We start from the raw sequence: 24,220 nt of genomic DNA, 5'->3' as shown, positions 1-24,220 counted from the left end.
GTATTCATAGTGGAATCTGTATTTTTACACCTAAATGTTAAAAAGATGATTTCTTGTGTAAAGATTACACTGGAGGAAGCCCTGACATTGTGCCAGAAGTACCACTTCAGGATGCAGTCAGCCTGCGAGTGGCTGGAGGATGCCGTGTCCTTTCTGCAGCAGGCTAGCCTGGGTGTGGACGTGGAGAACTATGAGGAGTGTCTCCGGCAGCAGGGGGACATCATGGCCACAGAGCAGGAGTTCCTCATCCACCTGGAGGAGCTGCAGACGCTGATGCCTCAGCTGGAGAACCTTGTCAACCCCACAGCCAAAGATCAGCTCCGTGTGAGTGTGGAGTCAGCCAAGCAGAGAGGCGTGGAGGTCCGAGATCAGCTCCAGTGTCACCAGGACGTCCTGCAAAGGTAGTGAGAACAAAAGATTGATGTTTTAATATCCTGTAATGACACAGAAATATTCTTCATCATGGCATTTTATCCTCTGATATATTTTGTTTTTCAAAGCTGTGTGGCTCAGTGGAAGACATACCAGGAGGCGAGGCAGACTGTCATTGAGCTTATGAATGAGGCTGAAAAGAAGCTGACTGAATTTTCCACTGCAAAGGCAGCCACAAGCCAAGAGGCTGAAGAAAAGCTCTGCAATCATCGGGTATGAGAGGCCAAAAAAAAGGCAGCTTCCATACATTAAAAAAGTGCTTCTGTGAATGCTGTGCACTTAGTTCATTAACTGAATTTTTTTTATTTTTCAGTCCCTTGTCTCACTGGTGAATGGCTTCCAAGAGAAGCTGAGTGGTTTAGAGGAGCAAGCTGCCCAGCTAGAGCTGGTGGGGAGTGATGCCAGTAAGGCCACCATCAGTCGCTCCATGACCACCGTGTGGCAGCGCTGGACACGACTACGCAGCGTTGCACGGGGACGAGAGAGAGTACTCGAAGACACAGCACAGGATTGGAGGACTTTTAGGGAGAAGGTACACAGACAATGGGGGAAATATGTAATTATAACAATTTTTTTTTTTTTACTAGCAGCTAAACAATGATACTCTGTACAGATGGTGAAGTTGAGAGGAGTCTCTGATGAGCTGCAGAGTCGTTTCCCTGACAGTGCCATTGAGAAAGCTTCCAAAGCGACCCTGCAGTCTCTGCTGGACCAGCATGACTTGCTGAGCCAAGACTTGGAGAGAGAGCTCTCCTCCCTCACGCTTCTGCGCCAGTACGCTCTCAGCCTGCTGCACGATGTGGAAGTGCCTTCACCGACAACTGAGCAGGACGAGCTGCCCAGTCTGAAGGAGATCAGAGCTGTACAAGACCAAATGGAAAGGTAATGAGAAGATAAAATGCCAAACTGTTCCATATAAATAACATAAAGTCTGATCGTCAGTATGAATTTAATTTTTAATGTTCTTTAGAAATTATTTTGATTCAGATTAAGAGCAAATAATTGAATTATTGAAAAGTTTTTTTAAAAATTCTTTTTATGAATTAACTTTCAGAAGTTCAGTAGAGTCGTTTTTCTCTTTGCCTCCAGCCTCCTGACACAGTCCAGGACTAAGCGTGCTCAAACAGCTCAGGAGCTGAGGGACAGAGAGGAGGTGGAGAAGGAGCTCAGCGTCGTAAAAGCCTGGATTCAGGAGACCAGAGAGCTTCTTCTCAACCCCACACCAGACATAGATTCTCTGCTGCAGGAGCTTGAGGTACATCTCACATCTAAAAACAGAGATATAGTCTGTCTGATGTTCCAGTCGTCCCCAGAACATTTCCATATGAGTATTACTCTTTCTGAGAAAGGTGACCTGGGCTCTCTTTTTTGTAGGTTGTACATGGAGAAGTGATTAATTATCGTCAGAATGTGGATAAACTAGCAGAGCAGCAACAGAGCAAGTACCTGGACCTCTACACTATACTGCCCTCTGAAATCTCCATGCAGCTGGCTGAAGTCTCTCTTGCACTGGGTGCCATTGAGGATCAGGTACTGTAGCTTTCAGTGTAAATAAAACCCTTATGGCCCTCCTAATTTTGTTTCATCTGAATTATAATCTTACAGTTCATAATTTCCACAATGAATACCTACAGTTTAGTCAAGTTGCATCTAGTGACATTTCTCAATAATTTCCAGGTTCTTTCGAAAGAGAGAGAAATTCAGAAAACCAGAGAAATAAAAGAGGACTTCAGCTCAAGAATCCACGACATCTCTGAGAAACTTAAAGCGATCTCCGCTAAATTCAAAGAAAAATCTCCTGACGTTGATCATGCCAAAGAAGAGGTCAAGGTGGGCTAACTTGGACTCACTGTGAATATGTAGTTGATACAGTTTTATTCACATTCACAGCTAATAGATGTTGAAAGGATATAAAATTATATATTTTATTTCATTTCTCAGAGCCTGGCTGAGGACCTGGACAGTTGTGGTCGCACTCTCTCAGAACTGGATGCTTCAGTGCAAGAGTTTGGCCGCAGGAACCCGCTGCTGGCCAAACAGCTCAGTGACGCCATCAGCAAGCTCTCGGAGATGCATCACCACACAACACGGCTGGCAGACTGCAGGAACAACTGGCTCAAAAAGGTTCGCTTTTTCATGTCTCAGCTGTTGCACTCATGCATGTCACTCATTTTAGGAAATACACAACCAAGAGGGAATGAGTCCACTTGAACAACTATAAGATTTTGAAAACCTTTTAAACTTTTAAAATGATTAAACGAACTATAAAACTTCTCTTCTTTCATGTTTCTTCTTGGAGGAAATTACCACAATTGCACATTATAGAATGTAAATAACATTCTTGTAAACATAAACATAGTTCTTGCTTAGTGTTAATACAAAAGATATCAATATCCATTAAAATAAAACATACAAATATATATATAAACAAAACATATAAAATGACATAAATAATGATTAATGTCAGTTGAGGTTATGTCATGCTACAACATTCATAAATTGTAACATAGTTACAAAGATACCTTATTCATTCGTGTTGTGCTTTAACCATACGGCCTCTCTCTTATCTCGGTTCCTCAGGCTGTGTGCTATTTAGACGAGTATAACGAGATGCTGGACTTTATTGTAAGGTGGTCGGAGAAAGCCAAAAGCCTGGTGAGAGCAAACATCATCTGGAACTCCTCTGTTCATCTGCAGGAGCAGATACGAATGTACCAGGTGAGTGTGGTTTGCAAACAGGCATCCTCATGGGTTCTATTATGATATTCAACTACACACATTTTGGCTTTTTAAGAGGTGTAATTGAACTCTCCAACCTCCTCCTTCTTATCCACACATGGTTCATTGATATGTCTCCCACCAGGAGATCACACCACACACACCTTTGATTCATCGCCTTGTTGTCCTTTTGCTTTAGGCTGTCCTTCGTGAGTCTCGGGAGCTCCATGGAGACCTGGAATCGATGGCAGAGAAAGTGGAGCTTCTGTCTGAGGTGCTGCAGGTCGAGTCTATGAGCCAGCAGGTTTGTGAACTTAGTCGACACACAGAGGAGCTTCAGCAGTGCATCAAGACACGGCTGCAGAGCTTGGAAGATGCCGATAAGGTACAGAGAAAAAACTCTTATCTATTACTTTTTAGTAACAACTTTTCCCATTTTTGTTATATTAGACTTATAGAATTTCTGTGAAGCAGTATTAGCACTTGTTGCTCATACCTAACAGAGCTAAATACATTGTATAATTAACTTGTGCTATTTCTTCAGAGTATGGAAGCCCTGGAGTACGAAGTGAAGGCCCTGCACGTTGCTCTGGAGCAGGTCCAAGCCACACTGACCTCACCAGAGTTGGCACGTCAGAGCCTCAAAGAACAGCTGGCTCAGAGACAGGTAACCACACCACATTAAAATAATCCATAAATTAACCTGTAATTTGTCACAAAGCACTTGAGAAGCTTACTTTGCACATTACAGCTTGTTAACAGTTTCACACAATATAAACTTTCCCTGTCTTTGCAGCGTCTGCTGGCAGATATGGAGAGCTTCAAGCAGCAAGTGCAGGCGGTGCAGCTGTGTCAGAGTGCTCTGCGGGTCCCCGAGGAGGTGATGCCTAACCTCGCCATCTGTCGCACAGCACTGCGTCTGCAGCAAGAGGCCAGTCAGTTGCAGCACGTGGCCATTCAGCAATGCAACATCCTGCAGGTACAATAGGGGGCACTATTGCTGCAGGACATGAACGTCATTTTGTCCTGCATTCAGTATACAATGTATGGTGTCTACAGACAGATGCAGCTTGCAACTTGAGTTACAGTTCTGCCGAGTAAATAATATGATTTAAGAACTGAAAGATTTATATGGTTCTCTGCATCGATGAGAAGTGTGCTCTTTGTAAATTCTGCAAAATAAACATACTGGAGGTTTGAACTGTTCTCTAACAGTGACAAAGCAATTTCATTTTTGTATGCAGGAGGCAGTGGTGCAGTATGAGCAATACGAACAGGAAGTGAGAGACCTACAGGGGCTGATAGAGGAAGCACACCGTGTCATTCAGGACCGACCGATCCCCACAAACAACATCCAGGAGCTGCAGGCCCAAATCCTTCACCATGAAGTAAAATACATAAATTACATTACAATTCATTAGTGTAATATAGGTATAACAAGGTACAATAAAGTGTGACACGGTTATATGTTACATGTTTATAAATTTGGAGTAAGACCACATAATCAAGAACTTAACATGTGAATTCAACAAAATGAAAGTTATTAAGAGGTAATTTAGCAGCCACCCTGCAGTGACCCTGAGGACACTATAGGGGTTATGGACCCGTGTTTAAGACTCAGGGGTTAGGCATCAAATCTCTTTTGCCAAGTGCCAGTAGAACTAAAAGCATATCAGCTGTGCTGCAACATCTGTATTTATTCAACCAAATTAATGAAATCCTCAATTCTGCTTATGCCATTCTCTCTACTGCATTGGTATAAATGGCATTTCCTCATAAATACATAGTAAGTTGCAAATTTTGCATTTCCTGACCAGGAACTGGCACAGAAGATCAAAGGTTACCAAGAACAGATTGCCTCACTAAACTCAAAATGTAAGATGCTGGCTGTGAAGGCCAAACACGCCACCATGCTGCTGACAGTCAGCGATGTGGAGGGGCTACCTGAGGAGCTGCAGGAGATCGATGGGGAGAAATCCAAGAAATCTTCAGCGCAAGCTGTCATGGTAAGAGAACATAGTATAATATAGTGGTGCTGATAAAGCTGCATCGTTGGTGATGGCACTGGCTACTTAATAAACTCATTCTGCTGTTTCTGGCTTGAGCTTTAAGAGTCCTTTAATCATACTAATTTTACCTCTTTGCTTGTAAAATATGTGTTTTTAAAAGGTGCATTGCACCACTTTTATCTAAAAAACACATTACATATGATTAATCTTTCCCAATCCACCTTGCATGTGTGCTCTTCTGTTAATGTTTCTTGCATGGCGTGTCAGATGACGGCTGGCCGCTGTCACACCCTCCTGTCTCCCGTAACTGAGGAGTCTGGGGAGGAGGGCACTAACAGTGAGGTCTCTTCTCCTCCTGTCTGTCGCTCTCCTTCTCCCATCACTTACACTGAAGCCACTATAACCAAGGTATCTGCCTTCCCTCTTCCTTTTGATAGCTTATTTTTCAGTCATTCTGCAAACAAGCACATAATTGTAAAATTTTGGGTTTATCTTTTTTTTTCCAACATCTAATTTTATGTTATCTTTCCTGTTAACTTTCTAATTAAATGACACACTGTCAATTAATAAATGAAGAAGGCAAGAACAGACCAAAGGGAGTAATAATCCATATCTATTGTCTGCCTGCACCCGCAAGCTCATCATGACAAACAGTGAATTTGAGGCTTTATAGATGTATTTTAACAGATTGCTTTTCATTTAAAACTAACATGTCTTAAATGCAGATGGTGCTGTTTGAATGTTTGTTTAAGGTGGGAAGAGGGACACTCACAAGAGCTCCAATCCAAGAATTATATGACCCAACATTTGAGTCTGTGGCCAACCTAGATGACTTGCAGCGCTCCTGGGAGACACTAAAGAATGTGGTATGTCAATAAGACAAGATATTAGCTAAATAGTTTATTGATTCTCAGCGGCTGTTATGTTTTGAGAATTAGCACTTTGACACATCCAATTGGTCCTTCAACAGATCAGCGAGAAGCAGAGGTCTCTTTATGAAGCCCTGGAAAAGCAGCAGCATTATCAGGGCTCTCTCCAGTCGATCTCCTCTAAAATGGAGGCTTTGGAAGCCAAACTGAGCGAGCCTCTGGAGGCAGATAAAAGCCCAGATAGCCACTTCAAGGCACACGAGGTGAGTTATTATATTACAATAAAGTCATGGAAATGTTTAGATGGAAAGATGGAGGATGTATGACATGTCTCCACTTCCTCCCATTGTACAAAAATCAAGCCAGACCTCAAAAATAATATAAAAAGTCATGGTAATGCAAAATATACTTGTTAACCTCTGTCAAATATAAAAAACATGAAATTTTGCTAATAATTCTGGTTTGTGAAAATATATTTTGGGCCACTCTTGTCAACTTGTTTTGCGTTTATAGTATCACAGCTAATTAAGCTTGGTAACTCTAAAAAGTAGTGTATGTTACAAATAAATTGCATGTTTAGCATCTGGCAATGACCTCTCTGTATATTTCTGCTCTGCAAGTCTGCAGAACCGTAACAAAATTCTGAAAATCTCTGCAGTGTTTGCACAGTTTTATCTATTAGGGGTAACTGGTTTGAAAAGGGAATTACTGCTGTCTTTAATATTCAAAGTCAGAATTTGTGATATTTATCGTAAGCCATACAGTCACAGTATCTAAAAACATCAAAAAGATAATACTTCCCTTTAACCAAAACAGAAATGCAATGTAAGTCAGTCAATGTATAGCATGCAACACTTTTAACATATTCTATGTCTCCAGGGTCTGATAGCAGAGATTCAGAGTGTGCAGGAGGAAATCGACAGGCTGCAAACGAGCATTACAGAGGACCTGGCCTCTGACGCTGTGGACTCAGATATGGCTGATCAGCTGGCCATGCACTCCTCCCTCGCAGTGTTAGCAGAGAGGATGGCCACCATCCACATGAAGGCCTCTGGGAAACAGCAACTATTGGAGGTAGTTTTTGTGAAGATTGTGAAAGAACATTTATTGATATTTATTAATACATTTTATTACTGTAATGTTAAAAAATAGATTGACATGATGAGTGAAATGTGATGGTCTCTGCCTCAGGAGCGCATAAGTGACCGTCTGGAGGGCCAACAGCAGGAAAAAGCCATACAGCACTATCTCAGCCAAGCAGATGAACTGGACCTGTGGCTGACCAGAATGCGCAGCGCTGTGACCTTCATCCTTGAACCTAAACCTGTAGAGGAGACGGAAATGGAGGATCAGCTGGCTGAATGTCAGGTAAAAGCTCCCCCTGCTGTTCATTAGCAGCACTTACCACAAACACGTTAATTAGAATTATTACATGAATTAATTTATGATTATGAGGTTACTTAATATAATTATTATGCATGTCAGTGCAAGTTATTGGGTGCTGTTTTCCAGGTGTTTAGCCAGTGTTTTTGTTCAACACACTAACGCAAATATGCCAGTGGATTATTTCCATGTGTCTTAAACTTCAATATTTAGTTTCCCTCATCACATATGAATCATACCAGAGGGGCAGGAAGCTCTCAGAGGGTAAACAAGAGCTTTAGAGGAGTTAGAGGGGCATTCAGATGGCTGGGCTCCTAAGCGACTGTTGGACTAGTCTTAAGCAGATTATGCAGATGTCTCTGTTTGACATGGCCTGTTAGCAGCGTAGGACTGAGTAGTCAGGGGTTGTGGCTTTCAGACGATTAATAGATCCCGCTGCTGGGATTGGTGTTGGTGATAAAGCTGCTAGAATATCCAAGTAGGTGAATCCTAGAGATCTGAGAGGGAGGGAGTTACTCTTTGCCTTAAAAAGACCAGCTGAAGCTATCGATAGCATAGTAGTGGCAATGCTTTCAGAAAACAAATGTGTTCTCAAACTTTGGAGCAGCATTCACTGATGGGCGTCTTTAATTGGTCTGGATTTAGGATGATGTTCTGCACACGAGAGTTGCTTTTGAATTTTCCCGTGATTTGCACGTATGCAGCATGGAGCGTGAAGGATTAGCGATAATATGTTGCAGAGGAGGCGAGGCTGGAGAGGTGGGCCAAGGATGAGAGCAGAGGGAGAGCTCTCCCTGTCCTGTGGCTGGGGAAAGCTGCTGCTGTAGGGGGTTCAGCCAGCCCCTGGCCCCCTGTGTGTCTGAGGGTCTGTTGCATAGAGAGAGGAGCTGCTGTCGGTGGTGAGACACCATGTTTGAGCTGGCCTCTCTCCTCCTGCTGCTGCAGAACATGCTGCTGGAGATCGAAGAGAAGGTGCTGGCCCTGTCAGAGCTGTCCATACACAGTGAGAACCTGCTGCTGGAGGGCCGGACGGAGACCAGAGAGGAAGCCGAGCAGTTGGCCAGGAAGCTACGCATGTTGAAGGGAAGCCTGTTGGAGCTGCAGAGGATGCTACAAGACAAGCAGAGTAACATCCAGGTGAGGCGGCTACATGTTTTTAATGCCAACATGCACTAATGTGTGTGCATGTGATGCTGAAGATGTTGGGCTCAGTCCCCACTGTGGTTATTTTCCAACATCATATGTGACATTTCTTTTTAACTGCTCCATAAAGAATATTTTAGCCTTGCACCATCACATAAGTTGCATTCGTGTGATGTTGGAAGGTCGTAATTTCTGTGTTTGGGAGTCATTCTTCTGGCTTTGCTTTGTTCATGTGCTTTGAGGTCATACAGTGGGAACAACATGAGACCTACAAAGAAGATAGGTTGCATTTTAATACTAAGAAGTACTACTTTAAGAAGAGTACTAATAGCTGTTTTGAGTTCATTTATATTTTTATATATTAAATTAATTTTTTATATATTTTACATATTATATATTATATTTTTGTATTTAATCGAAGTCACTCTACATTATTCGTTATTACCATATTACATTTTGCTTGTGAGGAAAAATTTCTATTATTTAGCATTTATGACGTAAAGTCGGCAACTCGTGTAATAAAGTAATGCTGTTATTAATGCTAGTATACTCGCCTCGCATGCTTTATAGTTAAACGTTTACTTGTCTGCTACAGCTAATAGATGCATACAATAAATGTGAAAATATTAAGTATCTACTATGAACAAAATAGTTAAATATATAATTTTTTACCATCAATTGTTTTTTATCATCACAATTCAGGCAACTCGGATGTCATCGGAATTTCCCAATTTCCCACTTGTAATTATGACTTTGAAGGACTGTTAATGTGCACATAAATCGTAAATGTGGTAGATACGATATTTCCGAGGAGCACATGAAGGCAGCAATAATACCACAGGCTGACTTAAGTGTCTAGTCCACTTGTTGTTTATCTACTGGCAAGCATAACATAAGAAAAAAGACCAGTCAACATAATACTGAATATTTGTCTTAAATATCCCATTTAGCACCATCTTGACTTTAGCATTTCTTTACAGTCACTGACAAATTTGCAAAACTTGTGAATCAGAACTTAATAACTGTGTTTTGATGGTCTTGCTTCCTTGCTAATGTGTGTGTCTTAAATATTTTATGATACATTTTTCGGTCCCACAGGGCTCTCTGCAGGAGCAGGAGGACAGTGAATCAGACTCCAGCCTCTCTCAGAGTCCCAGTGTGCAGGACTGGCTGGCCCAGGCCCGGACCACACGTTCCCAGCAACACCAGGACAGTCTGCAGAGACAGAGGGTACACTTTCACTTTTAGTCTCCCTGTTTGAGTTCTCACTCTACATAGCAATGCAGTGGTAGCACCAGGCCATTAATAATAGAATTTTTGTCTCTTTTTCTTCATGATTTGGTGTTCATTTTTTACTGTGTGACCACTATCACACATCACACTTGTACTGCAAAGATCTATTGTTACTCTACTGTTGAAAATGAAATAATCCCACCTTCATAAAATAAAATTAGAATGCCTTTGTTCCACTGGACCACCACCAAAGTGATTCAGAAGCTGTGTGAAAGCTATTAAATGTTAGTTAATAAATTCTATCAAATCCAATCAAACTGTTTTACATAATTGCTGTTTAGGAACTGGAGGAGCAGCTCGCAGAACAGAAAAAGTTGCTTCAGTCAGTGGCCAGCAGAGGAGAGGAAATCCTCATCCAACAGGCCTCGCCCAGCAGTGCCAGGTATTTAACATACAGATATATAATCCTAATCAAAAAATAAATTATCATTTGTTATTTACAGCATTTACTGATTCATGTTTCTGTCACTGCACAGTACCACAGAGCCATTTTCTCCAGCAGCTTTGGTTGAGAGGGAATCTCAGGTTGCTCGGGAGCAGATGAGGCAGAAATGGGAAAGCTTGAGACTAGAGCTCAAAACTAAACTGCAGCTCCTGCAGAAAACTCTGGAGCAGGACCACAAACAGCCGGTACACACCCTGCTGTGTTATTATTAGCACTAGAGGTAGAGTGTGTTCATATTGTTCTTGTTGGTATCATTTTTTAAAGCTGGCTGCTGTTTTTCTTTTTGCAGGTATACTCCAGAGCTTCTCGTGTGACCACAGCTGGATCGATGTTTAAAGGAGACACACAGGCTGACAAATCCTCCCTGAATACTCTGTATGATAGCTTCAGACAAACAATAGAGGGCATGACCACTCAGGTATTTCACGATCGTACATTTTAATGTATTTTAGTGTTCAGCATGTGTCTACTGAAATCTGTAACACTCGTGTGTGTGTGTGTCCACAGCCTGGTGGTGGTGAGACACAGGTGGCGCAGATGGAACAGCAGCTCTACACAGCTGTGTCATCCACCTCCTCCTGGCTGGATGGTGTTGAGAACAACGTCTTCTCTGGCTCAGTGCTGCTGGCTGAAAACGCAGAGACCCAGCTACAAAAACAGGAGGTAAAATCATGCACATTTGTGCAGCTTCTTTTCTTTTTCTTTCTTTTATTATGGATAGTTTTAATTTGCAAATCACATGTGTCTGGCAATATCCATGAATTACTGCATCTTCATCCTGAAGTTCAGTTGACACCTACAGTATGTGGTTTTGGATGTGTGATTGTAAAAAGATTATTGTGTGTTTCTCATTGGGAATCAAAATTGCAGTTTATCTACACTCTGGATATAATCTTGTCATTTTTGCAGTTGAATATTTTTTTAAAAATCTTCCTGCACTGTTTCTGATCTTTCCTGCAGACCTTAGAGAACGATGTGAGACACGTCACAGAGGAGGTGAAGCTCAGTCAGGCTCTGCTAGCTGGGTCTTCAGGGTTGAGACAAGAGGACAGATCGCTGCTAGAGGACAACCTTGACTGCCTGAAGGAGAGATTGGGAGCTTTGGGTTGCGCTCTGGGGCAACGCTGTGACCACATGAGGACCAAGGCACATGAGCTCACGGCCTACCAGGTTTGCTTCAAATTTTGAATGTCTTGCTTTTCAAGGGACTTCGATGTTTAATTTTTCTTGATAAATATTGACTATAAAACCGAAATGCTGGCTAAAATTGACAGATTGCAGAGCTAATAAATGTTCAGTACATGTTATTTCCAGTGAATCAGCAATTCTAATACAGAACACTTTTTGTCAAATTCAGTGATTTTCCCCTCATGGTCCAATAGTTGTGGGAAAAAAATCACGTTTCTATACAGCCCTGGCTCTATACTATAAACAACAATGTTTCTTCAGAATTAAATTGCTGACTCCTGACACAGTTGTAAAACACACAAAAATGTCTGTATAACTAGTGTGAGTATTATATCTATCTTAACTCAATATAGCTTAATATATATGTTGTATAAATTGTTTTTTGTCTTTTACAGACTGAGCTGCAACTTCTCCAAACTGCTTTAATTGAGACCAAGTGCCAGATCCTACAGGCCTTAGCTGGAGCCATGGACAGACCAGCCTCTAAACAGCTGGAGGTGATGCAAGCTTTGGCATAGATGTGCACGCACACACACTTTGCTTATCTCCCATCAAATATACAGAGAACAAAGAATGATTGTGAATGTTCTTCGTCTCAGGTGATTGCCAGTGCTGAGGAGAGCCTGAAAGACTTTGAACAGAGGATAACGGAGCTGAAAACCAGAGGAGCAGCACTGCAGGCAGATCAGATATCAACAAACAAAATACTAAAACTCCAGGTGGTGTGCATCACGGACAGCTCTGATTTGAAGAAAACCAAGAAGTAAAAGTTGCCCAGTGTCCGTTTTACTTATTTATATTCTTCATGTGTGGTTTCAGGATTCCTACGAGGAGCTGGTGATGACAGTGGGTTCCCGGCGCAGTGGGCTGAACCAGAACATGGCTCTGAAGGAGCAGTATGAGCGTGCTCTGCAGGACCTCGCTGACCTGGTGGACACAGCCAAAGACAAGATGGCCGCAGATCAGAGGATCGTTGCCAGCTCTGTGGAGGAAGTCCAGAATCACCTGGACAAACATAAGGTTGGGTCGATGTGGGAGCTTTGTTCAGCTGGAAGGAATTGACAAATATCTATAATCAGTGGTGTGAAACATTGAACATGTAGCCATAAGCTGGATACACTACTGAGAGAAAATTAATTGGCATTTTTGTATGATCTTGTTTTCTAGGAGTTCTTTCAGGGTCTGGAGTCCCATATGATTCTAACAGAAACGTACTTCAGAAAAATCAGTGCTCTGATGCTTCCCAAAGAGAGTCAGGCCCTGGAAGAGACGCTGGCTGAAGCTCAGAGCGTCCTCAAAGAGGCGCACAGTAAAGGAGTCGAGCTGGAATGTATCCTGGAGGTGAGAGAGGAAATACTATTTGTGTTAACCATTATTTTTCTTTGGAAAAAATTCAAATAAGATAATAGGAAATCTGACTGTCATTATTTGAAATGCTATTTTTCTGACCCGAAGATGTGAAAAATTATGTTGGTCCAGAAGATTTTTTATTTGCTAGTGGTGCGGGAATTATTTAATAGTGTTGTTTATATGTGTTTTTTCACATTAAAGAAATATATTTCCATGCCATGGCATGCCAAATGTACTGCAGTAGTTGTGTCCAACTCTCTTTGTGTGCTCGAAACTGCTTTTCCCAAAAAAATATATATATATATATATTATTATGAATATATATTATATATATTTATGAATTGGGAAAGCATCCTGTTTGAAAAGTAAAGCTAAAGGAGCTTAGCAGAGCCTGACCAATACTGTATTTTCTGGGCTGATACCCAAACCAATATTAGTAAAATATACCGATATTGATGTATGCGCCGATATATCATATATTTGCAGTTATGCAATACTTGCCATAAAGATATATACTGAAGGTAGGATATATTACAGTTTAACAATAAATTCATTGACAAAAATAAAATCAGTGCACTGAAACAGTAAACTTCTTTGGGAATTGGGTCATTCTGAATTACTCTAAGCATATTTTTCTGCATTATGTTACTGGAAATAAACTTGCGAAATGGTGCATATCAGACAACATATAAGTAGATGATGATTTATCTTTTGATGGGCCACTGCCGGCAGATAAAACTGTCTGATATATATTGGGTGGGCTCTAGAGCTAAGTTTACCCACATTGTACTGGAAATCTTATTTTTCCTCCCTGACAGGAGAGCACAACAGTGGCTGTAATTTATTTGACTCTTTCTCTAGAGTTTACTTATAAATAAATGCAGTCCACTTTAAAATTTTTAAATGTATTCTTTATTTTCAGACTTGGTGCCGTTTGGTGCAGGATTACCAGAGTCTGAACCGCCAGCTGGAGGCCGTTGAAGGGAATATCCCGACCGTTGGCCTGGTGGAGGAGAATGAAGAAAGGCTCATGGACAGAATCTCATTGTATCAGGTACAAAATGACATCAGTGCAGATTTTAGGATATGACATAATGATCATAAAAAGTCTTTACAAGGTTCCTTGTTTTGATACAATAATGATAATTAAGTAGGAATGACATGAGGTATTATGGTAAGATTTGATCTGTAAACAAGGAGGACATAACAAAATTCAAAATGAGCACACACTTGTTCGTTTCTTTTCCTCTTTGAGCTCCTTGCTGTTGTTTTGTTTTACTCTCGGAGGATTTGCTTTACTTTTTTTTTAATTTTCTGGCACTCACCTCCACCTACAATGTCACTTTTCTAAGATTTTGTGGTCTGCCTGTTCCTTTTCCATTCCCTGTAAAGGGTCTAAAGGGGAGGCTGACAGAGAACCAGCACAAGCTCCACCAGGTCCTGGATGAGGGCAAACATCTCTTGCTGTCAGTTTGCTGTCCCGCACTGGAAAACCAGCTCGCCCTGCTGGGGGAACACTGGCTCAACAACACCAGCAAGGTCAACAAGGAACTGCAGCGCCTGGAGGCCATCCTAAAACACTGGACCAGGTCAGAAACACATCAGAATCAGAACTTCAAATACAAATGGTCTCCCATAGGAAACACTGAAATTCTTATCTTTGAGAAGGGTTTTTAAGATGTGAACAAAATAAAATTTATCGAAAGTCTGTACATGTGATATCTGAACTCAGTGTTGTTGCATTATATTTTTCTGTGACTGAACTTTTGTTTTCTTCCAGGTATCAGAGGGAGTGTGCAGAGCTTAGCGAATGGCTTCAGTCTGCTCTGGAGCGTCTGGAGTTTTGGAATACGCAGGCGGTGTTAGTCTCACAGGAGCTGGAGACTGTCAGAGACCATCTCTCTGCTTTCCTTGTAAGACCACAGTTTTTTTTAGATTTCTTTTGCATTTTAAACCTATATTGATCCAGAGCTTCAGGCCCTGCGGCAGCAACAGTGCTTCAACCAGTAGACACTGGTTAGCACTACTAAATTTATGTGTATTAAGACAGCTTGGGTTTAGGATGGAGTCATAGCAGTCTTGTAAAAAAAAAAAAAAGGAAAAGAAAAGAAAAGAAATGTGGAAATATAAAGATAATAAATAAAACTTTTTTTTTTAATTTGCAAATTTAAATAAACAATAAAATAAATAAGAAAAATTTAAAAGTGTAGAAATATAAAGATTAATAAATAATATATAAATGTGTAAATAAAATAATGAATAAGTACATTTTTTAAAAATATGGACTTGTAAGGATGAATAAATAAAACAATAAATAAATAAATAAAGTTTTGAAATATAAAGATGAAAACATTTTTGCAAAAACTATTTTTACATTTTTTTTAATTTTATTTTATCTCCATACTTTTGTGACTCCAATGACCCCATTTATAAGCGCTTCACTTTACAGTAAAATATTGATTATTATTATATATTGTTGTATTGTTATATTATATTGTTGATTCCTGTCACTGTCTGTCTCAGGAATTTTCAAAGGAAGTTGAGGGCAAGTCCAGCCTGAAGAGCTCAGTGGTCACAGAGGGCAACCAGCTGCTGCGTCTGAAGAAAGTGGACACTGTGGTGCTGCGGTCTGACCTGGCACGCATCGACACTCAGTGGACTGAGCTGCTCACACGCATCCCAGTGGTCCAGGAGAAGCTGCATCAGGTATCGTCACATGCGGCCAGCCTGAACAGGCTTAGCTGCTGCAGAGCAAATAGGATTACACCTTTCTGCCGCTTCACTCTTATGCAGAAGTTTTTACTTAAGCTTTCCCTCACCGTGGCATCATGTGCATTTTTTCTTATTCTGGATGTTCAACATGTTGATTCAACGGGTTCACGTTTATTTAGATCCAAATGGAGAAGTTGGCCTCCCGTCATGCCATTTCTGAGCTGTTTAACTGGATATCATTGATGGAGAATGTCATTGAGGAGGATGAAGAAAACCTCAAAAGTGCAGTGGGATCTAATGTGATTCAGGACTACTTGCAAAAATACAAGGTACAGATTTTTCAGATTATTTGACGCTTTGTTTGCAAAGCGTATGATGTGAATCTTTAATGTAAAAGCTACACACATGTTAAATATTTCATGCATTTCAAGGATGTAAAAGGTTTGTGTCTGCCATATTCTAAATGTTTGTCTCAGTTGCATCTTTGCGTATATCTTGTTTAAAGTAGTACTAACCTGATGATGTAATGTATAATTGTTGTTGACTCTGTGTCTGCCATTGTGCTTGTGATTTCACTATTGTCTTCTTTCGATTCAGGGCTTCAGAGTCGACCTAAGCTGTAAGCAGCTGACTGTGGACTTTGTCAACCAGTCAGTGCTTCAGATCAGTGGTCAAGATGTGGAGAGCAAGCGCAGTGACAAGACAGACTTTGCTGAGCGACTTGGAGCCATGAACCGACGCTGGCAGATCCTACAAGGCCGCATCAATGAGAGGGTGAGGCCATAGACCTTGATATTGTTAATGAAAGAAACAAACAGTTATTGATATATATTAATGCAAAATCAGGATGTTACAGTTAAATTTGTTATAAAAACACAACAACTTCCAGATCCAGTTCCTGGAGAGCCTTTTGGAGATGTGGTTGGAGTATGAGAGCAGCGTTCAGGCCCTGAAGTCCTGGATGGCATATCAGGAAGAAAGGTTAAAGAGGAAACACCGGATAGAGGATTTAACATCCGTGCAGAATGCTCTCAAAGACTGCCAGGTAGGCTTCTCTTCCTTCTTTGTCAAAACATGATATATATCCATACATACTGTGATTATCACATATTTTAAAGAAAAACTTTGGCATATTTCAATCTGGACACCATTTTCGAATGTTTTGTGTCCAGTAGCTAGCAGTGACAAAACAGGCTGCAATGTAACCACTTGGGGCAGGTGCGCCCCATCAATTAACTTCCACTAAAACTTCTCGGTTTTGCCACTAACAGGCTCAGATTGGTATTTTTTAATGTTTTGTATTATGGAAAGGACCCTTTTGCTTTTCTGGTATGTTTTGTGTCTAAGTCTTTTTAAAGAAGAAGTCTCATTATTAAATTATGCAAACTTATACATTGTCAAAAATGACTACATATTCAGTGGTGACATTGAAAATCTTTAATACCAAGATATGCTTTCTATACTCCAGCTCAGCAAACTATTATCACTAGAGTTTCCAACATTTTCTTCAACGATATTTCAGTACGAGACTTGATGAAAATGATTGGGATTTCCTCGTTAAGTCAAAGGTTTTTAGCATGTGAAAACTGTTATCTTTCAGGAAATGGAAGAATTGGTAAAGGACAAAGAGAAAGAGTTAGAGAGGGTGGAGGAGCAGGGCTGTGCCCTCGTCCAGAACAAGACCGATGAGGCCTGTGCTATCGTCATGGAGACACTCCAGGGTGTCAATCACACCTGGGCAAACCTGGACCACTTGGTAAGCTCCCCTGTTCACTTTCTCTATTTCTACTCTGTGTTTTTTATGTGTTACAGTTACACCCATCTATTCTGTGTTACTCTGCTCTTTCTGCTTGTCCGGTCTTTACAATTCACTGAATGTCACTGTTGGTGTTTTATTTCTTCTTTAACAGATAGGACAACTGAAAATCAGCCTGAAGTCAGTACTGGATCAGTGGAGTCTCTACAAGAAAGCTTCAGAAGAGATTAATGGCTACCTGATGGAGGGACGGTACTCTGTCTCTCGTTTCCGCCTCCTCACAGGCTCTCTGGAGGCTGTTCAGCTGCAGGTCCAAAGTCTGCAGGTATGTTGTGATCAAGAGGTGGTTTATGATTCTTTAAACCTGTCCGTTGGCATGAAGCCATCCAGACACTATTGTTTACATTTATTGCATTTATATGTATTTATATGTGTATTTATATTTCAATGTTTTATTGAAATAAGCAGGTAGAGCAAATAGAAAATAGACGATATATGTGTATATATTTTTTTTAATTAATTATTATTATTATTTTTTTACAAAGACTTATCAGAACCTTACCATAAACTTTATTCAGTCTAAAACCATACCATCTCACAGACCTCTTTCATAAGTAGCAAGTGGCCAGTGCAATTAAGAAACAGTAGAATTGTACAGTAAATTTGGAAAATAACAGAAAATTAAATAAAATATAATAATCCCAGATAGAACATTAGTAAAGTTAGTGCTTAGTAATATAAAGACGTAGAAATGATGAGAAAAATAAATATATAAAAAAGTATATAAAAATAAATAAGTAAAAAAATAAATACAAAATATTTTTTAAAAAAAAGGAAAATGATAGTGGGTAATGTCCAGGGTGTCAGGCCTGACTTGTGTGTGTATTTTGCAATAAAATCGAAAAGTCAATCAGGGGAATGTTTCTCAATTTGGTCTTAGATACTGTTTATCCTTGCTAGTGTACTAAGCACTGCTTTTTTTCATGTTTGAAGGATTTACAAGAGGAGCTGGAGAAACAGGAGAGCAGTCTCAGAAAGTTTGGTGCTGTTACCCACCAGCTGCTGAGGGAGTGTCATCCTTCAGTGTCAGATTCTCTCAACAACGCACTCAAGGACGTCAATGCAAGGTGATCTTAACGAACTCTGATGTTTCTGAAATTGTTAGTTTGCTTTTTCGAAGAATATGAAATATTTATTGAGTAAGGCATTTTTACTATCAAGGCACATGTTATAATGTTACTGATAGAGGTGCAGCCAGATTTTAATTCTTTTCATTATCCCTCACATTGATTCATGTCATATTTGCACCCAGATGGACGGGCTTACTGGAGGAGATTGCGGAGCGTCTGAGAAGCAGCAAAGCCCTGCTTCAGCTGTGGCAGCGCTACAAGGAGCTTCATGAGCAGAGCTGCAGCAGCATCCAGCTGCAAGAGGAAAAGGCCGACCAGCTCCTCAAGCTCGCCTGCAGCAAGGACATCGCTGACGAGGAAGTGTCTGACTGGATCCAAGAATGCAGCGTGAGTGAGGACGCAGCTGTGGCACTGTTTACTCATTTTACATCTAAAATAACATTCAGTAAATGACTGTGTGTTTTAAGGCCGTATGTAATGATATTATGTTTCGTCTTCGAGTTAAGAAGATTTTTGTCCCCACATTTGTGTGCTTCCCAATTGATGCATATACTTTTTTCCATGTAGGATTTTAAAAAAAAAAACGAAAAACATACTCTAAATGTTATGAGTGTTTTGTCTCAGGAGGTGCTTCGCTCCCAAGCTCCAGTTCAGGCCTCCCTGCAGGTTCTTCAACAACTGGGGGATCAGCTGAAACAACAAGTAGACACATCAGCAGCGTCTGCCATCCAGTCAGATCACCTCTCGCTCACCCAGCGGCTGACTGCTGTGGAACAGGCTCTTAGCAGACAGCTCACCGCACTGCAGGTTGAGAAAAGGGCTTCGTGACAAATAGTTTTCACTCTGAGTTGTCCATTTAAGTCGTTAGTATCATAATTGTTACACTGATGAGTTGCTGACATTTCTTTTCTGCACCAGACTGGAGTTCAAGACTATGAAACCTTTAACGATCAGCTGGATTCACTGGGGAGCTGGATAGTTGAAGCTGAGGAGGCTCTGAAGGTGCAAGATCCCAACGGCTCCACCGACCCGACAGTCATCCAAGACCGCATGGAGGAGCTCAAGGTTTTTTTATGTCTTCCTTTTGTCAGTTACTTTAAATTTTACTGATTATTCTGAAGTGGAGACATTCGTCAATTCTCTCGTCTTCCACAGAGGCTCATGCTGAAATTCAGCAGCATGGCTCCTGAACTGGAGCGTCTTAATGAGCTCGGTTACCGGCTCCCTCTCAACGATTCAGAGATCAAACGCATGCAGAACCTCAACAGGAGCTGGTCTACAGCCTCAGCACAGACCACAGAGAGATTCAGGTATGACACACAAAACATATGGTAAAAGGTTAAAGATAACTTCACAAGATTATATCCATTTGTGGAAATACATTTTTAAATAAATGAATCTGCCCTGGTACATTTTCAAGACACTATACAGAAGTTAAAACTGTCATTTGAATAACTGAATAAACAACTGGCACAGATAATGTTAAAAACACCACAGATGTACTGCAATGGCTAATATCCTATGTGATGGACATGATTCAATAGGATGGCATCAAAATTACATATTTTATTTGCTCCTTGCAGCAAACTCCAGTCCTTCCTGCTGCAGCAGCAGACCTTCCTGGAGAAGTGTGAAACTTGGATGGAGTTCTTGGTCCAAACGGAGGAGAATCTGGCAGTGGAAATATCTGGGAACTACCAGAGTTTGATGGAGCAGCAAAAAGCTCATGAGGTTGGAGTCCCTTTGAAGTGAAAGACCCTGAAAACTGCCTTCCTTTCTATTTATGAATCATTAATTATCAATATGTTATCTTTCAGTTGTTCCAAGCTGAGATGTTCAGCCGGCAGCAGATCCTCCACTCAATCATCAGTGATGGACAGAGGATGTTAGAGCAGGGTCAGGTGGATGACAGGTAAAGTGCCCAAAGTCAAATATAAAAGCTCTATATTTTGAATGATATTACTCTTGAGTAGTTGGTTTTTAGGTTATTTATTACTATTTATTTGTAAGGTTTATTTTCGCTACTATTATTTATTCTGTACGCTGTTGGACCTGGGAAACTAATTTCTTGCCTTCATGCTTTTAACAGGTTTTGAATAACAATAAATTGAACTGAACTAAACTGAACTGGAGATTTTGAGACCAAAAGTAAATCAAATGCTCTTTATTAACCACAAAACTCTTCCTTTGTTAATTATACTTCTTCCCTCTTCTGCAGAGATGAGTTCAATCTGAAGTTGGCTCTCCTGAGTAACCAGTGGCAGGGCGTAGTGCGCCGTGCTCAGCAGAGGCGAGGCATCATTGACGGTCTGATCCGTCAGTGGCAGCGCTACAGGGAAATGGTGGAAAAGCTGCGCAAATGGCTGGTGGAGATCTCCCATCCCGCAGAGGCCCTTCAGGCAGGGACTACAGTGCCTCTGCAACAAGCGCGCTCCATGCTGGACGCAGTCCAGGTACATAATGTAAAATCTTATCTCAGATTTATCTAGATTGTGCTGGACAGAAAGATGCAGATTTTGTGTTAGTCATCCTCCTGATCTCTCCAGAACAGGCATATATGTTTGTCAGAGTGACTAAGAAATATTATGAAGTGGATTCTGGCAAAAATCCTCCAAGATCAAAATCTTAAATGATAAATGTGGAGAGAATAGATCCACCTGGAAAATATAGAGCTACAGCAGTGACTGAGGCAGACTGGATTCAAAGAGGCTTAAAAAAATCAATTGTGTCTCATTTTTCTTGATGTGATAAACGTATTTGATACTCACACAGAGGTAACTGTAAGTAGTGTTTACATATGCTGGAGAGTGACAGGTCTGTGTGATTGTGCTTTGTGGTTCAGCTGAAGGAAAAGGTGCTGCAGCGTCAGCAGGGCAGCTACATCCTGACAGTGGAGGCTGGCAGACAACTGCTCCTGTCAGCTGATAGCCGGGCAGAGGTGGCTCTACAGGCGGAGCTTACTGATATCCAGGAGCGATGGAAACATGCCAGCATCTGCCTGGAAGAACAGAAGAAAGAGCTCGCCACTTTGTTAAAGGTAAACCAGGCACATTGTCAGCAGCGTGGGGAGAACAGGGAATCTCAACCTCATTTAGGAGATACTATCAATGTTTTTTGTATTATAGTGAGTTTGTAAGCTTTTTTAATGTTCTTTCAAAATTTCCTCAAAGAGGTACAACCAGCGTTTACTTATGGCCAAATAAGTTAAAATACACATTAAAGATAAATGTATCTTTTATTCACTTCATGTTTTGGTCTTGAAATGTTATTCCTCAAATAAGTTTGTTACCTCAAATCTGTGTGCTCCTGGAGCAAATATCTAAAGTATCTCCTGATTCAAGATTGCCATACTCCGAGAGTACCATCAGGCCTGTTATTCTGTGTATTCTCTGTATTCTGTATTCTGTTTAAAACTAAGTTATATTGTGCTGATGCAGGTGCACTTATTGTTTGTATCCTCTACAGGACTGGGAGCGATGTGAGAGAGGTATCGGTGGATCACTAGAGAAACTTCGAGCCTTCAAACGGCAGCTTTCTCAGCCTCTTCCTGATCACCATGAGGATCTGCAAGCTGAGCAGATGCGCTGCAAGGTAACTATCTTATTTTTTTTAAAACCTTTATTTTAGGATTTTCAGCATAGAACTTACACTCAGTATGTCACTTAAATATCTCAGTCATAAAATTATTTACAAATAGAAAAAAAAGTCCTTAGACTCCAACATTAACAGGAAAATAAAGTTTATATACGCAGGGATAGAGGAATTACTGTTATGTAAGGTAAGTCTTAAATATTAAGTGGCAATTTTACACAAAGGAGACCTCATATACTGATAAAACAAGGCTCAAAGTCAGCAGCACATTAGGGACCTTTTCCTAAATAGTGGACTTTAATTAATGTTGTTCAGGACTTGAGGTGTTGGTAAGAGTTTTGTGTGCAAGATTTAATAATGAATGTTACAATAATATCACTTTTGTTGCAATAACAGGACCTGGAGAACACATTTGACGGCTGGACTGGGGATCTGGCCCATCTGACTGTGCTGCGAGAGTCCCTGTCTTGCTACATCACTGCTGAGGACCTGTCTGTCCTGCAGGAGCGAATTGAGCTGCTGCATCGACAATGGGACGAAATTTGCCACCAGGTACAATTCACCACACACTGCCTGTGCATCACTGATTTTCTGAATAAACAGTATACTGCATATCTGATCAGCCACTGGAGCATTATTCAAATAAAACTATGGACAATTACTTCATAGCCTCGACCTGTATCACAAAGTATTTACAACTTATTGTAAGCTTCACTTTCTGATGCACTGATCTTGTCTCTGCAGTTCCTTGAAATGCCAAATAGTGGTGCTAGTGTCAAACAAAATTTTAAGACTGTTGTAATTTAGTATCAACAACATCAGTTACAGTTTACAATCATAAACACAAATTACAGAATATTTATATTATTAACTATGAATTTTAGACATGAAACTGAATCTTACTGACGGAGAATGTTTGTATGTTCAGACTTTAAATTCATAGTATAACATTAATATTTTATTTATTTATATAGTTTATTTAATAGGGGCAATGCAAATTAACATAGTACAACTTCAGCCTGTTACAAACAAGCTGTAGTAACTGATGTTTCACATGTAGAGATTATAGCTTTTGCTAGTTGCTAACACCTGTCTTTAAGTTAGGCTTTTAGTAAAGAAAACGAAAAAAAGAACCGAAATGAAGATATCAAGGTAACATACAGTAAGGTGCATGCAATAACAATTATGGTAAAACAAAGAGAAAAAGGTAAATATTTACATCAAGATTGCATAGAATAACAAAACAAAAAAAGATACATATAATGGATACATGCACTTACAACACTCAACTATAAGACATTATAAAATAATAAAAATTTTGCATCTGCCGCTCGCTGTGCCACTGGTGTTCCTACCACTATTTTGCCCGCTGATAAATTTGCATAAAATATCCGGTGCTAAGTTTTGAAGGCATTTAAAAAAACAGTTTTAGGACTTAGAAAAATAAAACAAGTGTCTAAAAAAGGCATTTCCTTTTTGTTCTTCTCTCACATTGACTGCACTAACTGAATACACCAACTGTTTCTCATTACTTGAATGTCATTTCACTGCAAATTTTAAAAAGGAACTTTCTTGTCTAGAGGAGTTGCCTATGTGTGCAAAGTTAAACCTCAATGTCATGGTCGCATCCTGTTCAGAGTAGATAAAACACACACACAGGAAATACACAGGAGCACACACTCGCTGCTTGATGCAAATGAATCAGTCACGGTGCAGTGATCTCTGTAATGCCGCTTCCGTTTTAGACCTTTTTGACATGAATGCAATTTTGTTACAGTTTAACATGCATTGATTGTTTTTATGCAGTTTGCGCAGTGATACACTTAACTGAATATGTATCGCTGTGCCTCTGCAGCTGTCACTGCGCCGGCAGCAGGTGAGCGAGAAGCTGAATGAGTGGACCGTATTCAGCGAAAAGTACAAAGAGCTCTGCGAGTGGCTCACCAACATGGAGAGCAAGGTCTCCCAAAATGGAGACATCAGCATTGAGGAGATGATCGAGAAGCTCCGCAAGGTAAGCAGAGATATCTCAGATATATCCAACTCCTTGTGCAAAAATTTGACATAAGTACAGTTGTTTTTAAAAAAGCAGAGTCTGCTGATTATTTTAAACATTTGGATGGAAAACTTCTAGTGATGCATCTGTCATTCATCCTTGTTTCATCTGTTGCCTTCTTATAATCCCACCCTATGCTACGACT

At 40.5% G+C, this 24,220-nt stretch overlaps 1 protein-coding gene across 14 annotated transcripts in view; it reads left to right on the top strand.

Annotated features, from left to right (window-relative positions):
• syne1b (spectrin repeat containing, nuclear envelope 1b) overlaps positions 1-24,220 on the top strand; it is a 101,101-nt gene that overhangs the window by 61,863 nt on the left and 15,018 nt on the right. For 13 of the 14 annotated variants that reach the window (XM_088087704.1, XM_088087708.1, XM_088087716.1 and 10 more), the window contains 51 exons: positions 64-401; positions 501-645; positions 746-964; positions 1,046-1,314; positions 1,522-1,687; positions 1,807-1,962; positions 2,110-2,262; positions 2,374-2,556; positions 3,013-3,150; positions 3,350-3,535; positions 3,695-3,817; positions 3,947-4,129; positions 4,395-4,538; positions 4,968-5,156; positions 5,427-5,567; positions 5,912-6,025; positions 6,130-6,291; positions 6,908-7,102; positions 7,220-7,396; positions 8,357-8,548; positions 9,653-9,784; positions 10,129-10,229; positions 10,324-10,477; positions 10,582-10,710; positions 10,800-10,955; positions 11,253-11,462; positions 11,876-11,977; positions 12,080-12,199; positions 12,300-12,500; positions 12,648-12,821; positions 13,753-13,884; positions 14,223-14,419; positions 14,611-14,743; positions 15,354-15,536; positions 15,722-15,871; positions 16,140-16,316; positions 16,432-16,587; positions 17,143-17,298; positions 17,453-17,623; positions 18,292-18,425; positions 18,611-18,815; positions 19,053-19,235; positions 19,347-19,493; positions 19,584-19,738; positions 20,012-20,159; positions 20,246-20,340; positions 20,647-20,881; positions 21,271-21,465; positions 21,894-22,019; positions 22,416-22,571; positions 23,875-24,033. In XM_088087704.1, the coding sequence (XP_087943830.1) occupies positions 64-401; positions 501-645; positions 746-964; positions 1,046-1,314; positions 1,522-1,687; positions 1,807-1,962; positions 2,110-2,262; positions 2,374-2,556; positions 3,013-3,150; positions 3,350-3,535; positions 3,695-3,817; positions 3,947-4,129; positions 4,395-4,538; positions 4,968-5,156; positions 5,427-5,567; positions 5,912-6,025; positions 6,130-6,291; positions 6,908-7,102; positions 7,220-7,396; positions 8,357-8,548; positions 9,653-9,784; positions 10,129-10,229; positions 10,324-10,477; positions 10,582-10,710; positions 10,800-10,955; positions 11,253-11,462; positions 11,876-11,977; positions 12,080-12,199; positions 12,300-12,500; positions 12,648-12,821; positions 13,753-13,884; positions 14,223-14,419; positions 14,611-14,743; positions 15,354-15,536; positions 15,722-15,871; positions 16,140-16,316; positions 16,432-16,587; positions 17,143-17,298; positions 17,453-17,623; positions 18,292-18,425; positions 18,611-18,815; positions 19,053-19,235; positions 19,347-19,493; positions 19,584-19,738; positions 20,012-20,159; positions 20,246-20,340; positions 20,647-20,881; positions 21,271-21,465; positions 21,894-22,019; positions 22,416-22,571; positions 23,875-24,033 (8,445 nt within the window). The remainder of the gene's footprint in view (positions 1-63; positions 402-500; positions 646-745; positions 965-1,045; positions 1,315-1,521; positions 1,688-1,806; positions 1,963-2,109; positions 2,263-2,373; positions 2,557-3,012; positions 3,151-3,349; positions 3,536-3,694; positions 3,818-3,946; positions 4,130-4,394; positions 4,539-4,967; positions 5,157-5,426; positions 5,568-5,911; positions 6,026-6,129; positions 6,292-6,907; positions 7,103-7,219; positions 7,397-8,356; positions 8,549-9,652; positions 9,785-10,128; positions 10,230-10,323; positions 10,478-10,581; positions 10,711-10,799; positions 10,956-11,252; positions 11,463-11,875; positions 11,978-12,079; positions 12,200-12,299; positions 12,501-12,647; positions 12,822-13,752; positions 13,885-14,222; positions 14,420-14,610; positions 14,744-15,353; positions 15,537-15,721; positions 15,872-16,139; positions 16,317-16,431; positions 16,588-17,142; positions 17,299-17,452; positions 17,624-18,291; positions 18,426-18,610; positions 18,816-19,052; positions 19,236-19,346; positions 19,494-19,583; positions 19,739-20,011; positions 20,160-20,245; positions 20,341-20,646; positions 20,882-21,270; positions 21,466-21,893; positions 22,020-22,415; positions 22,572-23,874; positions 24,034-24,220) is intronic. The other variant, XM_088087713.1, reaches the window with a different exon arrangement.

This window comes from Plectropomus leopardus, chromosome 14, assembly GCF_026936395.1.
Source record: "Plectropomus leopardus strain MGB_pleo_1.0 chromosome 14, ASM2693639v1, whole genome shotgun sequence".
In the NCBI taxonomy this organism is placed as follows: domain Eukaryota; kingdom Metazoa; phylum Chordata; class Actinopteri; order Perciformes; family Serranidae; genus Plectropomus; species Plectropomus leopardus.
Note: the sequence above shows the minus strand (reverse complement) of the source record. Positions and strands in the feature narration are given on the sequence as shown.